Source organism: Abrus precatorius, unplaced genomic scaffold (genome assembly GCF_003935025.1).
Source record: "Abrus precatorius isolate BTA unplaced genomic scaffold, Abrus_2018 Scaffold4, whole genome shotgun sequence".
NCBI lineage: Eukaryota > Viridiplantae > Streptophyta > Magnoliopsida > Fabales > Fabaceae > Abrus > Abrus precatorius.
In genome coordinates, this window is record NW_020874384.1 from 16579664 (window position 1) to 16593520 (window position 13857).

Sequence of the window (13857 nt, forward strand, 5' to 3'; positions counted from 1 at the left end):
TGATACCTCTTGTAATTGAGGATTTGATATTTTTTCTTATATGTGAAACAATCTTGACTATTAATTTTATATGAATAAATAATAAAGTTAGTGATTCAATTGAAAAGACGTTAATACACTTTCATATTAAAAAAATCATAACCATTTTATCCCCTCTCAAATTTACATTTAGCAAACACCTTGTTCTAATCCTATTGAAAGCACATTCCATAACTTTTAGCAAAGGAATTACCAATGTCAAGTTCTGATCTCTCTTGCAAGAATCTAAGAATTCCGATTTAAGAGATAACCCAAAGAATATGGCATGATATTTCAATTTTCCTTCTTCGAAGAACATTACAAGGTTACATAAATTTCACTCTACAAAAATTCATCACATGAATACAATAAAAACAAAATTTGGTTTTCACCAAAATCTCCAGGGATCTTTGTATGGAGGAACATAATTTTCTGTGGGGCTAAGAAGTCGAAACGAACTCACCGTTTTTTCAAGGAAAGGGCCCAACTGCATCAAATATATGGTGCCATATAGTTAGAGCCAGACCAAAAATAAATAAATTCTATTTAGGATTGCATTATTGGCAAGTTTAATTTCTCCTAGCAAATGACTCCAAGCCTTGAAAATCATAAAAAAAAGATGAAATTTTATTTATGTGATGATTAATGATTGAATGATAATATAAAAAACCTTCACGCTATCAGTGTATTCCAATTAAATTTTTTAAAAAAAGTGCCATTAATTTTCAGGTTCTACAATATCCTTTGATAGAAGAACAAATTTATTCTTAATTCTTTTTTAGAAACATAAAAAAGTGTGACAAGTTCTCGGTCATGATGATATGGATGACCTAACTATTCTCAAGTCAATTTAAAGAACTAGACACACTTCATTGACTAAGGAAGTGCTAGTTATTTTAAATTTCGTTTGCTAGCTATGTTTTAATGCCTGCTTCTACAGGTTAATACATAATCATTTGAATGAATGTGCATCACACATGCAAACACCATGAGAGAGAGAGAGAAGGTACTTTTTCCCAACGTGGGCTGATGGTTGAAGCACTGACAGAATACAAATAACCTGCAATCAAGCGCTCAGTAAAAGCATATGAGAATTTCTAAAATACCACACCCAAAAACAAAAATGTAACTTGAAAATCTCTGCAGTAGCATAAAGAGATGCAATGATATGTGAATTAGTTTGTTGATGATCTCAAAAAATTATAACAAACAAAGAAAATTATATTTTTGTCTTGTTTTGTTTTTCTTTGGATTTTTCTTAGTATGTACAAAACAAGTTTTATTCTGATTGAATGGAAGAAGTGGAAAAGACAACAAAATCATTTCCAACGGAAGCTTTCAAGCAGTTTGTATGAATATGCAAAGGAGTCTCAAGTTAGAAGTGAAATGGTAGAAATAACCTATACCAAATACCAATGAAATAAAATGAGAGGATATACCGTCTCTTTCAGCAGTTGAAGCAAGATAATGCCGGTAAACGCTTGATTCATCAGTCTGTACAATCATGGTTTGCAAATCAAAAGTAATCATTACATATACCACATCTTTCCATTAAAAAAAAGTACCAAAAGGAAGTACTTACAATTCTCATAGGAGCTTTGCGAACAAGGTATTCATAATACCAGTAAGGTTCACCATCAATCTGTGAGGAGATAGACAGATAAGCTCCACTATGCATAAACTTCAACGTAAATAGATAATATGTAAATGTAGTAACAATTTTTAATCTCTGGAGTACTCATTATCATTAACAAACAAAAACATGTTTGGAGATCTTCCTGTTCTTATCTGAAGACATCTGTTTAAATTAAATGCCTTTTAATCAGCAAATATTTACATTCGATTTAACATGTTTTATATATATAAATAGTTAATTTTTATCATGAGATCACATATAATATCTGTCAAATATTGGAAACCAAGAAATAATGATCGTTTTATGAGGCTCACTTCACCAGAATGGGTATTAAGAACTGAACTCTCTGCTAAGCGCTGACTTGAGGTAACTCGCTGCAAAATACTGTAGTTATCAGAAATAAATGAAAAAAATGTTCAACGCAAATCACAGAAAAGCAACTTTGTGATGTACATAGTTGGGTGTTACTCCCATCCAAACAATAAATTTCAAAAGGCCATGATATATTGCACATATAAGTGCTGAAATAATTCATTAGAATTCATATTGATCTCAACATGAAACATTTTAAATATGACAAACCAAAGCTATTTGATTAGAAGGCTTAGTAATATTTTTGACCAAAAAAAAAAAACAAGGCTAACTAATATTTAAACAGTTGTAGGACATCACATCTGCACATGCTGAAACACAAACTATTATATCTCATTTCCCCTAGACTTCTTGCCCGAGAATATAAATGGTCTTGAATAAAGGCTGGGTCTAACTTCACCTCAAAAACTAGCTCATTGGAAAAGCCACACAAGTAGACTCACCGAAAAGACATGGGACAAAATAGATATGGCTATAGTAGAACTTATAAAAGTTAAGACAATCTTCGCATTAGAAGCTAGCTTTTGGAGTTGGGATAAGCTCAAGCATAAATTCAAGAAATGGTAACCATAACAGAGCATACATTTTCATGACAATTTTGCAAGCAAAAATCAAACTCCAACATTATGTTAACACGTAATTTTGAAGCATGAGCTATGAAACAGAGGTCAGCTATATTTTAAGTTTTTAACCTCATGGAGAGCCATTGTTCATTCTATGATCTGTGAAAAATCCTCAAAACAGAAGATTAATTAGATGCGTATCCTCCGTTCTTTTATAAAAAGTTTTACCCACCATCCAGCATTTCTGTGACCATATTACCTTGGCTTATCTGGTTCTCCTACTCCTTGGTTGCCAGGTAGTGATAATCTCTAGTAAGTAATCAGTGAATACCAAATCTCTGAATTTTAATTATTACTTTGAGAAATGTTAGCTGTTTCTTGTGGTTCGAATTGATTACAAAATATGAATTCTGTCTCCAATAAGAAAAGCATGAACACAAAAATCCTGCAGTAATGAAGGAGTGACCAGTTTACCAGTGAAGATCTGTCAGCTAAAACTGAATCAGCAACATCTTTTGCACTCCATTTGCTCTTATCCTTCAATTTTATAAAGCGGGAATTTGGAGGACCTACCTGAATTTAGTACCAAAAACTGATAAAGCTTTGAATAGATTATATTAATACTCCGTCAAGTAGTATGAGGTTGGGAAAATACCGTGACAGAAATGATGGCATTATCAATAATATCAACACGCTCAGACACAATGCGCAGACGTGCATCAGCTGTATGGAATTTGCAGAGCAATTTTCATCGAGAAAAGGAAAATCACAAAGCAATCATCCAGTCTCATTAAGCACAAATCAGTATTAAGCACGAGGCCAAATCAATGGGTTCAAGTTTTTTATTTTAAAATCAAGGGTAGTCCAATATTGGATTTATGATAAACTCTACCATCTTAAATTTGGGCTGACCTAACTCAACTTCAAAGGCTGGCTTATGAGGTCAGGATTGTCTTAACCTTTATATGTTCTTTTTTGGTTATACCAATGTGAGACTTCTACAAGATATTTTATGCACAACGAAAGAGCTGATAGCTATTAAATTTAAATGGCAATGGAAACAAGTTCATGATGAATCATAACCTCAATTCTGAAATTATTTGATAAGATATACTTTTGCCATGCAAAGGAAAACAGCAAAACTTACGAGAAAGTGGTGCAGCTGATGAATACCGTTCTGGCTTTCGAGATTCTACCCTTTAAATATAGGAAAAGGGTTAGCTTCCTACAATAATCAAGGAAAATTTCCAGGCAACAAATGGAGTTGGAAAACAAATATAGCTATTTTAAATGCGCTAGCACTAAATCCCCTCAGATCAAGAAGCTCACCTGACATATTACTGATACTGTTGAATGTGGTCAAAATTGGTAAAATTTAAAGTTGAAGCTGCCCCTTATCATTTTATTTACTATAAATACAAATATAAACAAAATGTATGTACTTGGCATACCATTTGAAGGAAAAATTATCAGACGGCAACTCAATGGGGTACAAATAAGAATAGGCATTTGTTTCATCTAAAAATGAAGCCATTTTCGGCTCTTCCTCCGCAAGAGTCACTGCAAGACAGAACAAGAGTTGAGAGGTACATGAGAAAGAATAATGATCAAGCAAATATGTCTCAGTTCTACCACATTAAGTGCTTGTTTAAGAATAGATGGATTTTAGGAAATAATCACTTATTTTTCAAAAGCCCTCTCTCTGGTGACAAAAATAAACGATTATTTTTCTTGAACAAGCTAAATCAAATACACATAAAAACCGATGCGATAAAGCTTGTGAATGCGAGAAATTAAAGAGAATATTAAAATTGTGATTTTGAATTAATGTCAAATCTATTCAGAATACATGAGAACCAATATTATATATTGGTTAAGCTGTGCAGCAATCCAACTGTCATGTAGTAGTTGTTAACAGCTAACTAACTAAACTGAAAAATCCAACACAATGAAATGTATACTCTAACTGAATCTAAAGGAGAATGCGACAGAGAGAGGGAGAGATACCTGAAAGTGGCAATGTTAGAGACACTGAAGTGAGACCAAACAGCAGCAAATCCCTTCTGAAAATCGTGTTTTGTGAAGTGGGTTTTAGGGCACGACATGAAAAGGGGGGCGTTTCCTCGGATAATGGGCATTTGTGTTGGTTAAGGATAACCCTGCTCCTGGTATTGGAATTGTTCATGATGAAATGAACATTAACATAGGTAAATAATATTTTTAGAAAGAAGAGAGTGAATAATATAAACTTAAATAAATAAAATCAATTGAAAAGGGTAAGTAAGAGTACCTGTTAGGGAGCAGAATAGGAGTGGAGAAGAAGGAGAGCGTGGAAGAGTGTAAAACCATTGCTAGCTCTCACTTGTGTCATCCACCACCACACTGTAACATTATCTCACTTTCGACACTTGCTTTTCTAACAACACAGGATGGAGTAGATTTAGTGTAACGGGTTGCTTTTTACATTTCTTTTTTTTCTTCTGCATTAATTTAATTTTTTATAATTTTTTTCTCAAAATGTTTCTAACAATAATTTAAATTATTAAATACAAAATATTTTTAAAAATTTAACAATCATTAAATTTCTCTATTTTTAAAATTTTAAAATATTTTTTAATTTTTCATTTCTTATTTTTATCACATTTTATTCTTTCTCTTTATTCGTATTTATTATTCTTTTATCACTTTTTTTAATGCATTTATCATCGTTACTCTTCATACAATTTATTATAAAAATAATCATTTATTGCTCAGAATGATATTTTACAATTTTAAAATTAAGTTTCATACTTTTAAAAATTAACTTTTGAAATTATTTTTAAAAAATAATTTTTTAAAATTAAGATTCTATATTTTTAAAAACTGTTGTACGTGCTAAAAAAATAAAAGCTGTGAAAATATTACTATTATTTGAAGGTTAATTGGGTGAATTGATTACAATTTGAATTATTGTTTTTTATCTTAGTTTAATTATTATATGAGTGCATGAATACTTTTTGTTGAAAGTAGCTAACATAAATTAAAACATATTTTAAATTAAATTTGAAAAAAAAAACTATTGCATGCTTTAAAAAATAAAAACTGATGTATAAAGATATATTTTGTATTCTAATATTAAGACCAAATATTCAAATATAAGGATAAATATATAATTTTAAAATGTTGTAAAATACGAACGAACTACACTACTTAACTAGATGGTAATTAATTTTAGGTTGAGCTAAATTGAGTTTTGGGGAAAACATTGTGCAAACCAATCAAATTGATACGAGTTGTATTTATTTTATTAGCTTAACCTAAATTCATTTGGGTTGGGGAATCAAGTGGATAGTTACCACATGTAGACTCTTTATTTATTTATTATATATTTTTCTCTATATAAACACTAGTGACTAGTGATTGATTCATTTGCCACAACAAACAAATTACGTAAAAGCATTTTCCTTTTCCGAATTTCTTGAGCTTTCTCAATTCAATCATCAATCAAGGTTTCGCGTTCAACTGGTTCGTTACTTCTTCTCTCCGTTCATATCATCCATGCATGTGCAAACTCAAATTTTCACCTTCGTTAAAAACACTGTCCATTGGATTCGAACACCATTTTATTGGTTGCGAACCCATGTTTTTTAGCGTAGTGGGTATGTCAAATAATAAAGCATTTTTCTAAGTTCTTGTTTTCTTGGAAAGGTCACGGAATAACAATAGTAAAATGTGTCTCAGAACTTGTTAAGTTGATTCAATTTACTATTGTGTATATGGGGTTCCAAGAATCAAGTCAAAGATAATGCATTTTCAAAGTTATTGATTTCTTGAAATGTTACGTAAGAACATCAGCAAAATGTGTTTGAGAACTTGTTAGGTCGACTCAATTTAGTTGCTTTGCTTTCTGATTCTTTGTTTAGGGTATATGGGGTTCCTAGAACTGAGTCAAAGATAATGCATTTTTCATAGTTCTTGTTTACTTGAAAATTTTACGTAAGAACATCACCAAAATGTGTTTGAGAACTTGTTAGGTTGATTGAATTTAGTTTCTTTTTGTGTAAATGGGGTTCGAAGAATAAGTCCACGATGGGAGGAGGGTCTGGAAAGAAGTCAAGATGCAAAGCTATTGCATCAAAAAAAGATTCGAAGAATGATGAATCTAAAACTCAGGGTGAAGGAGCTTCAGAAGTGAAGGTGGAGCCCGAATCTGGCCCTTCTTCTTCGCAGAACGAGGGAGATAACGATAACCAATCCATGGAGGACGATCCTGAGATGGTTATTGACTACCTAAAGATGACATTTCCTGGTATTTCTGAACAGTCCCTTGTAGATGTCTACAATGTAAGCGGAGGTGACCTCAATGCTTCTATTGACATGCTCTCTGAGATTGAGGTAATGTTTCAATTGTCAAGATTTCATGGCTTTGAATTGAATTTGTTCATTCATTGCTGACATGCGTTTATGCAGTATATATATCTTTTGTTCAGCTTGTGCAAATGTGGAATGAATTACTTGATCGTATGATATGATGCTGAGTGGAAATTTATGTGTGAGACTATTTCTAGTTGGAAATAGTGAAATACTAATACAGAAAGATACAACTAATTGATGCTTTTCTGTTCTCCCTCTTCCTTTTATTATTTTACTTATTTTACTTTGGAAATTTGGTAAATGCAACTATACTGTTAATCTCTGCTACATATGTTGATCATAATGAGAGTTAAATGTTATAAGTACTTCCTGTTAATGTATGGTCCATTTGTTTCCTGATACAATTAATAGCTAACATTGGTCAATTGGTCAATCACTAGCTTAGGAGAGCATATTTTTGGTAGTCATACTCACATAATAAAAAACACATTATGAAATAAATCCAATTTATATGCAGTGTTCTTTATGTTGTATATTTAGAGGGGTAATTGTTTTTACCTTAACAGTTTGATGGGGTTGACCTTTCTGGAAGTCTTCCGGACACACTGGGTATTGGAGATGTTTCAGATAGTGGAACAATAATTCTTACATCGGAAAAGGATACTTCAGGTTCTGGAACAGCAAATGTTCCTCCGAAACAGGATCAACCTGTTTCATCACCTGATTCTGCTTCACCCAAACGGAAGAATTCGTCAGCTGAAGCTAGTACTTCATCATCAAATCCCCATAAGACACCCAGAAAGCATTGAATAAATTTGTGACTCTGCAATTAATTGTGTCGGTTACACTAGTACAATTCTACAAATGGAAGACCGAAAAACATAAAAGGGAATAAAAATCCAAATTATGGTGACAATTCTATTACGATATTTCAATGGTGTGGTGATGATAGGCGCAATGTCAAAAAGGATACATGCTAGTAATTCTCAAAACTTGTTTGTGCTTAGTTTGATTATTTCTAGAAATAGTTACTTTTTTTTACAATTTTTAAAGGATTATTTTGAAAAAAAAAATATTTTCCTAAACTTATTCCTAACCATACACCATTACAGGCGCTTACGAAATGTTTTCCTTATTGATGTTCCTTCCTTTAACAAAATCAAGTGGAATCAAGTAAAGGGACAACATTAAGTACCATTAGCCTGTTTTTCTTTTTAGTTAATGTTGCATGTTCTGTATTTAAAAGGTTAAAATGGCATAGTTGAGGATCATATTTTCTGTATTAGCTGAAAACTTTTTAAGTTTCAAATATTTAGTTTGGTGTTAATCGGGCTACAAGTTTGTTATTCAACTTTAACATATAACTGGATAACAAATTTAAAATAGGATGTTGTATGGATGTAAAATGTGCAATCATCTATGATAACAGTTTAAGATAATGTGACCATACAAGTTTAACAATGCTTCTATTTCGGTAAATGTATATGGATCAGTTCTTAAAATGATCAAGTTATTATGAGATCATATTCATTTGACAGTCCATAAAAAAATGACTTTAATATATTCATTGTCAATTTGTCATCAATCGGAGACCCCCACTGCACCCAATATATTTACAATTTTCTTGTTGAATAAAAGATATTCGTTGATATTGTCATGCTTATTGATATTCTTGAGTTATAGCCAAAGTGGACTTACTTTGACTCTTGTGGTAACAATAAAATATAATTCAAGCTCTGATCAAGTGAACAATATGTAAAAGTGAAACAAAGAACTTGATTTGATTTCCTTGATTAGAAATGGGTACAGCATGAGACATATATGCAGTTGCTACAACAGGTACTAATGCTACCAAAAACTAAAAAGCGCAATCACAACTAGCTATAACTAATGAGGCATAACTGAAATAACTATAACTGAATTAACAACCATTTACAGGAATAATAAAAGTTACAATTGCAATTATATGTTTATTTTTCCCACAATGGATGCTATAGCCTGCATTTTTTTAACAGAAAGAATTCTAGAAATTAAAGGGATGCTTTTATATTTTAAAGTCATAATATGCAAGTTTCAGCAGAACTTACATAATGCAAATATATTATCAGTCACTACCATAAAGTCGTTAACTTAAAAACTCAAACCTTGAATTCAATTCTTATTTATAAAGCTAATGTATGAATAGTTCTAGTTATATATGTCGATTCACTATGATTAAGATTTTGAATTCTGTATTTAAAAGAGAAAAAAATAAGCATATTGTCGACAATTGTAGATCATACTAAATTACTTGTTTATAAAACTTAATAAAAAAAATGAGTGTAAAAACCGCTTTCATATTCATGCTGTCACCGATAATGTGCAACGTGAACGTATCTTGGCTTCCAGTGAATTTGGACTGGCATTAAAATTTTATAAACACGCGTAAAAATGTCTAAAAATTACTTTAAGTTGAATTTAACGCTGCATTAAACATACAATATTTCGTTCCAAATTTTGAAGGCCGTAATTAGTCTATTAAAAGGCCAAATATAAATACTAAACCATGCTATATATATATATTGTATTGATCTTCAAGTATTAAACTCTCATTATCTTTCAACAAGAACCAATATAAAGACTAAGATAGAGTTTTGCATGTTCAACGATTAATGCGTATGCCCGTTGGGCAAATTTGAGAGTTCAATTACGTATATATTTCCCGTCATTCGCGGTCTCACTTATTATCCTCAATTTTCCGTTTAGTTTCAACGAGTTCTTGATCTGTTGAAAATGTAAGGGAAAAAAATAATGCATGCATATTAATCAGTTTGATTTGTGAACCAATTGATATGTATTTCCCGTTCAGTTCTTTTTTCTGTACAAACCCAAACCATTGAACGCTACAATCCAATTCATAAACTCTCGGATTTCTGAGTTGTAATTTGATTTTATTGGTCCATTCTTGTTGTCACTTCATCATATTCAATGGACCCTCCGATGAAGTTTTGAACTTTGGTGGAAGAATGGTTGAATTTCATAATCGGGTGTCCATGAAAATAATTTAAATTTAAAGATTTGATATTTTGGAATTCGATACTCATTGTAACAAGTGCAAGATTCAGATTTTGTGGAAAAAGAAAATATGGATTACTACAATATATTGAAGGTTGACAGATATGCTACAGAGGATGATCTGAAGAAATCATATAGAAAATTGGCCATGAAATGGCACCCTGACAAGAACCCCACCAACAAACAAGAAGCTGAAGCCAAATTCAAACAAATTTCTGAGGCCTACGAGGCAAGAAACTATTCCCATATTTTGTTTTCTCTTTATGTCTCTTTAGCAATTAGAATTATAATAGCGCTTGAAATAAACTGGTTGATGGGAATAGGGAAGATGAAATAATGAAAGAATAATCAATTTTTCAGCTCTTTGTTTCTTGTTACACATTATTTAATTCTTTAAAGGTTAGGAATGTATATATATGATTGGAAAATCGATTATTTTATATTCATAGTAGAAAAATGAAATGGCAATAACGATCAAATTTGAGGGTTGTTCTGTGTGGATTATGCATTGAAGTATTGTTATAAATTCATGGTGGAAAACAAGTAAAGGAAGGACATTCTGCAGGTGTTTTTATTGGGTAAAAGTATCATACAGCTCTATTACATGTGAACTTTTTATAAAGAAATGGAAAACGTTTTCACTCACAATTGTTGTCGGTGCTATTAATATCACTTGAGATTGAGTTTTCTTATCCAAATCCATGCTTAAAGGAAAAAGAAATTTAAAAAAAAAAAAAACTATCTTCTTTTGTATTAATACTAGAATATAACCCGGAATATACTACTTTTCGGTTTGATGCAAGTTTTTCCTCTAACTACAGGTGTCTCTACAATTTTAATAGAAATAGTGTACTATTAAATGTCAAGTTTGAGATTTAATGGGATTGGCTCTGAAGAAATTCTGAGAGAATTTTGGTGAATTCAGGTATTAAGTGATCCCCAGAAAAGGGTAATTTATGATCAGTATGGAGAGGAAGGGTTGAAAGATAGGCCACCACCCGGTAATGAACCATCATCAAGTGGGTTTAATCCCAGAAATGCAGAGGATATTTTTGCAGAATTCTTTGGAAGTAGCCCTTTTGGTTTTGGATCATCTGGGCAAGGGAGGTCCAAGATGTTCCACACTGATGGAGCGGCAACATTTGGTGGATTTAGTGGAAGTATGCCAAAGAAGCCACCACCTGTGGAGACCAAATTGCCTTGCAGTTTGGAGGAATTATACTCTGGATCTACCAGGAAAATGAAGATCTCAAGGACTGTCATGGATGCCAATGGGTAAGTACAGTCATCTTAACCTCTACTTTTAATTCTTTTTTGTTTTATAGTCAGATTAGATAAGCTTCTCAACAAACACTTAAAGGAATCAAAGATGTTAAGTAATTCTAACTTCTCACAAATTAATTCACACACTATACTTTTTTAAAAATTCCCTTGTCTAACTTTTCTATAAGTTGAAATGCATAAGTTGATTATAACTTAGATGAGAAGTCTGATTCGTCTTAATTTCTCCTTTTATAAATGTTAGTTGAGAAATTTATTCAAATTATCTCTTATTTGGTCTGTCTTCCCTAGGCTTTCATTCCAAGCTGTAAGTAGTGATCTCAAACCTTTCATTGTTGGGGTTTATTTATCTCCAAGTTCTTGACTACTTCCTGATCAATTCATATGTAATTTAAATCCATTGTTACATTACATCCAATATTTCAATTGAACAGAACCCCTCCTTAGAAAGATGAATGCATGTTTTGCATGACATGGGATACATGTTAGAACCTTTATTTAAGACACAAGTCTATGTATCATTCAAATAATTGTCACAATACTGTCACAAACATTGTCAATTCTTCTAAGGTGCATTTCTCTATGATGGCAAAAATTGCAGACAGGCAATTCCAGAAACAGAAATATTAACCATTGATGTGAAGCCTGGTTGGAAGAAAGGGACAAAGATTACTTTCCCAGATAAAGGGAATCAGCAACCAAATCAACTACCAGCAGATCTTGTGTTTGTGATTGATGAGAAGCCTAATGATTTTTACAAGAGAGATAGCAATGACCTCATTGTGAGTAAAAGGGTGTCACTAGCTGAGGCCATTGGAGGAACTTCAATAAATCTCACAACACTTGATGGACGTAGTTTAACTATTCCAGTGAATGACATTGTGAGCCCCGGTTATGAACTAGTTGTTGCAAATGAAGGCATGCCAATAACAAAGGAACCTGGTCATAGGGGTGATTTGAGGATCAAATTTGATGTTAAGTTCCCTACAAGATTGACCCCAGAGCAACGAGCAGGACTCAAGAGAGCATTGGGAAGTTGACCATGTTATTCAATCTTTTTCATGTTATTAATCGTTTGTTTGTTTTACTCAACGGTTCATAATTCTTCGGTGCATGTTTTGGGTGATGGGTCCTTCTTTTTGTTGTATTATTTGCTAAAAATGTAAAGAGTAGTGTACAAAAGGTTCTAAATTGCACATAGCAGTCGAAAGAAAATGTGTTCATATACGTCTTGTAATATGGTTCTTCGGGTTCTAACACGACAATTGGGTTGTAATTGAGAAATTAACTTTTGCTTTTCTTTTTCCGCTGTTTTTATTTTGTCAGATTTTGTTTTTTTTCCAGTTGTTGGAGATATAAGATTCGGGCATATGCAGAACAGCATTGAGGCCACGTATGGATTCCGATGCTAAATTGTGGTTCTTTATATTAATCTCTGCTATTCTGAGACGTCTTTCTTTTATCTTGGTTACTGAAAACACTTTTTTACGTCAATATTATGCACAATAGTTTGTTCTTCGGAAAAGAATTAACACGATTTTCATAGATCACTGGGGAGTTAATCTGAATAAAGCAATCTCTCGAGTTAGAGTATTATTTATGAAAAAGACTATTTTGAGAGAATTAGCTTTATTATCATATAAATGTTAGTTTAAAAAAGTTATCTCGTGTGAAAATACATGTACGGAAATAATAATAATAATAATAATAAAAGTCTTGCCCAGCTAACTCAAAATACATGTACCGTCCCACCAAGTAAAATCAAGAATATAAATAGATTATGCGACTGCTATTAGACTTGATTAAAAATTAGATTTTTAAAATACTATTTATAATAAATAAAATTTAATGATTTCTTTTTAATATTTTTTATGTTCATCTATATCTTTTAACAATTCTAAAAATCATGCAATTTATGAATAAGCTCAATTAATTATGTTTTCTCACATAAACCTCTTATCTTTAGCTGTTGAAAGTCTCATTTTCATACCAACTCAAGATATACTAAACGGGCTTTACATATTAATGTGCAAGAATCATTAAAGTATTTGTTGTGTAATTCATTTTTGAATTTCTACAATTACACAAATTATACCCACAGACGAAAGAACACGAGATTTGGTCTTCGCATATGTCCAAATTGATTTTGTCATCTTCTCCTTAATAAACATTACTCCAATATTTTATTGTATATGGTATTTTTATCTTACTCTTTCTCGAGTGACCACATGTATATCTTAATATGTTTATTTTGCTACTCTTACTTTTTTTTTTTCGTACTATCCATTTAAAGCCTAACATTTACATTATGATACAGAATAGACAATACTATCATCAGTGATTTGTGTATGAGTTTCAGAAAGCATTATACTGGTTGTCAATGGCCTAAAATAAATTTCCTTTACTAGAATTTGAGATTGGCTATGAGACCATATGCAAAATTCTCAAAAAGATAGATATGATCCTAAACCAACCAACTTTGTCAACTTATCGATATTGAAATCTACCTTTTTTTTTATTGCATCGGGTTACTTGTGAAAGAAATTGTATTCCACGTTGCAAATATTTTTGTAAAATTCA

General features: G+C 31.7%; 3 protein-coding genes across 3 annotated transcripts; 2 read left to right on the forward strand and 1 right to left on the reverse strand.

The window, feature by feature from the left end:
• Positions 1 to 130: 130 nt before the first annotated feature.
• On the reverse strand, positions 131 to 4978 carry LOC113865063 (psbP domain-containing protein 5, chloroplastic). The gene is made up of 11 exons (XM_027499418.1): positions 4880 to 4978; positions 4597 to 4754; positions 4041 to 4149; positions 3737 to 3786; positions 3245 to 3312; positions 3064 to 3162; positions 1969 to 2028; positions 1601 to 1660; positions 1458 to 1512; positions 1029 to 1078; positions 131 to 505 (listed from the first exon to the last, which is right to left on the reverse strand). Exons 1-11 carry the CDS (start codon positions 4936 to 4938, stop codon positions 407 to 409), a joined length of 867 nt encoding a protein of 288 aa, XP_027355219.1. The 5' UTR covers positions 4939 to 4978; the 3' UTR covers positions 131 to 406.
• A 1679-nt stretch (positions 4979 to 6657) lies between these two features.
• Positions 6658 to 7751, forward strand: LOC113866210 (polyadenylate-binding protein-interacting protein 5-like). The gene is made up of 3 exons (XM_027501090.1): positions 6658 to 6963; positions 7509 to 7573; positions 7652 to 7751. The coding sequence occupies exons 1-3, from the start codon at positions 6658 to 6660 to the stop codon at positions 7749 to 7751; spliced, it is 471 nt and encodes a 156-aa protein (XP_027356891.1).
• A 2277-nt stretch (positions 7752 to 10028) lies between these two features.
• LOC113865564 (dnaJ homolog subfamily B member 1) lies at positions 10029 to 12317 on the forward strand. The gene is made up of 3 exons (XM_027500221.1): positions 10029 to 10225; positions 10922 to 11271; positions 11879 to 12317. The coding sequence occupies exons 1-3, from the start codon at positions 10067 to 10069 to the stop codon at positions 12315 to 12317; spliced, it is 948 nt and encodes a 315-aa protein (XP_027356022.1). The 5' UTR covers positions 10029 to 10066.
• Positions 12318 to 13857: the final 1540 nt, after the last annotated feature.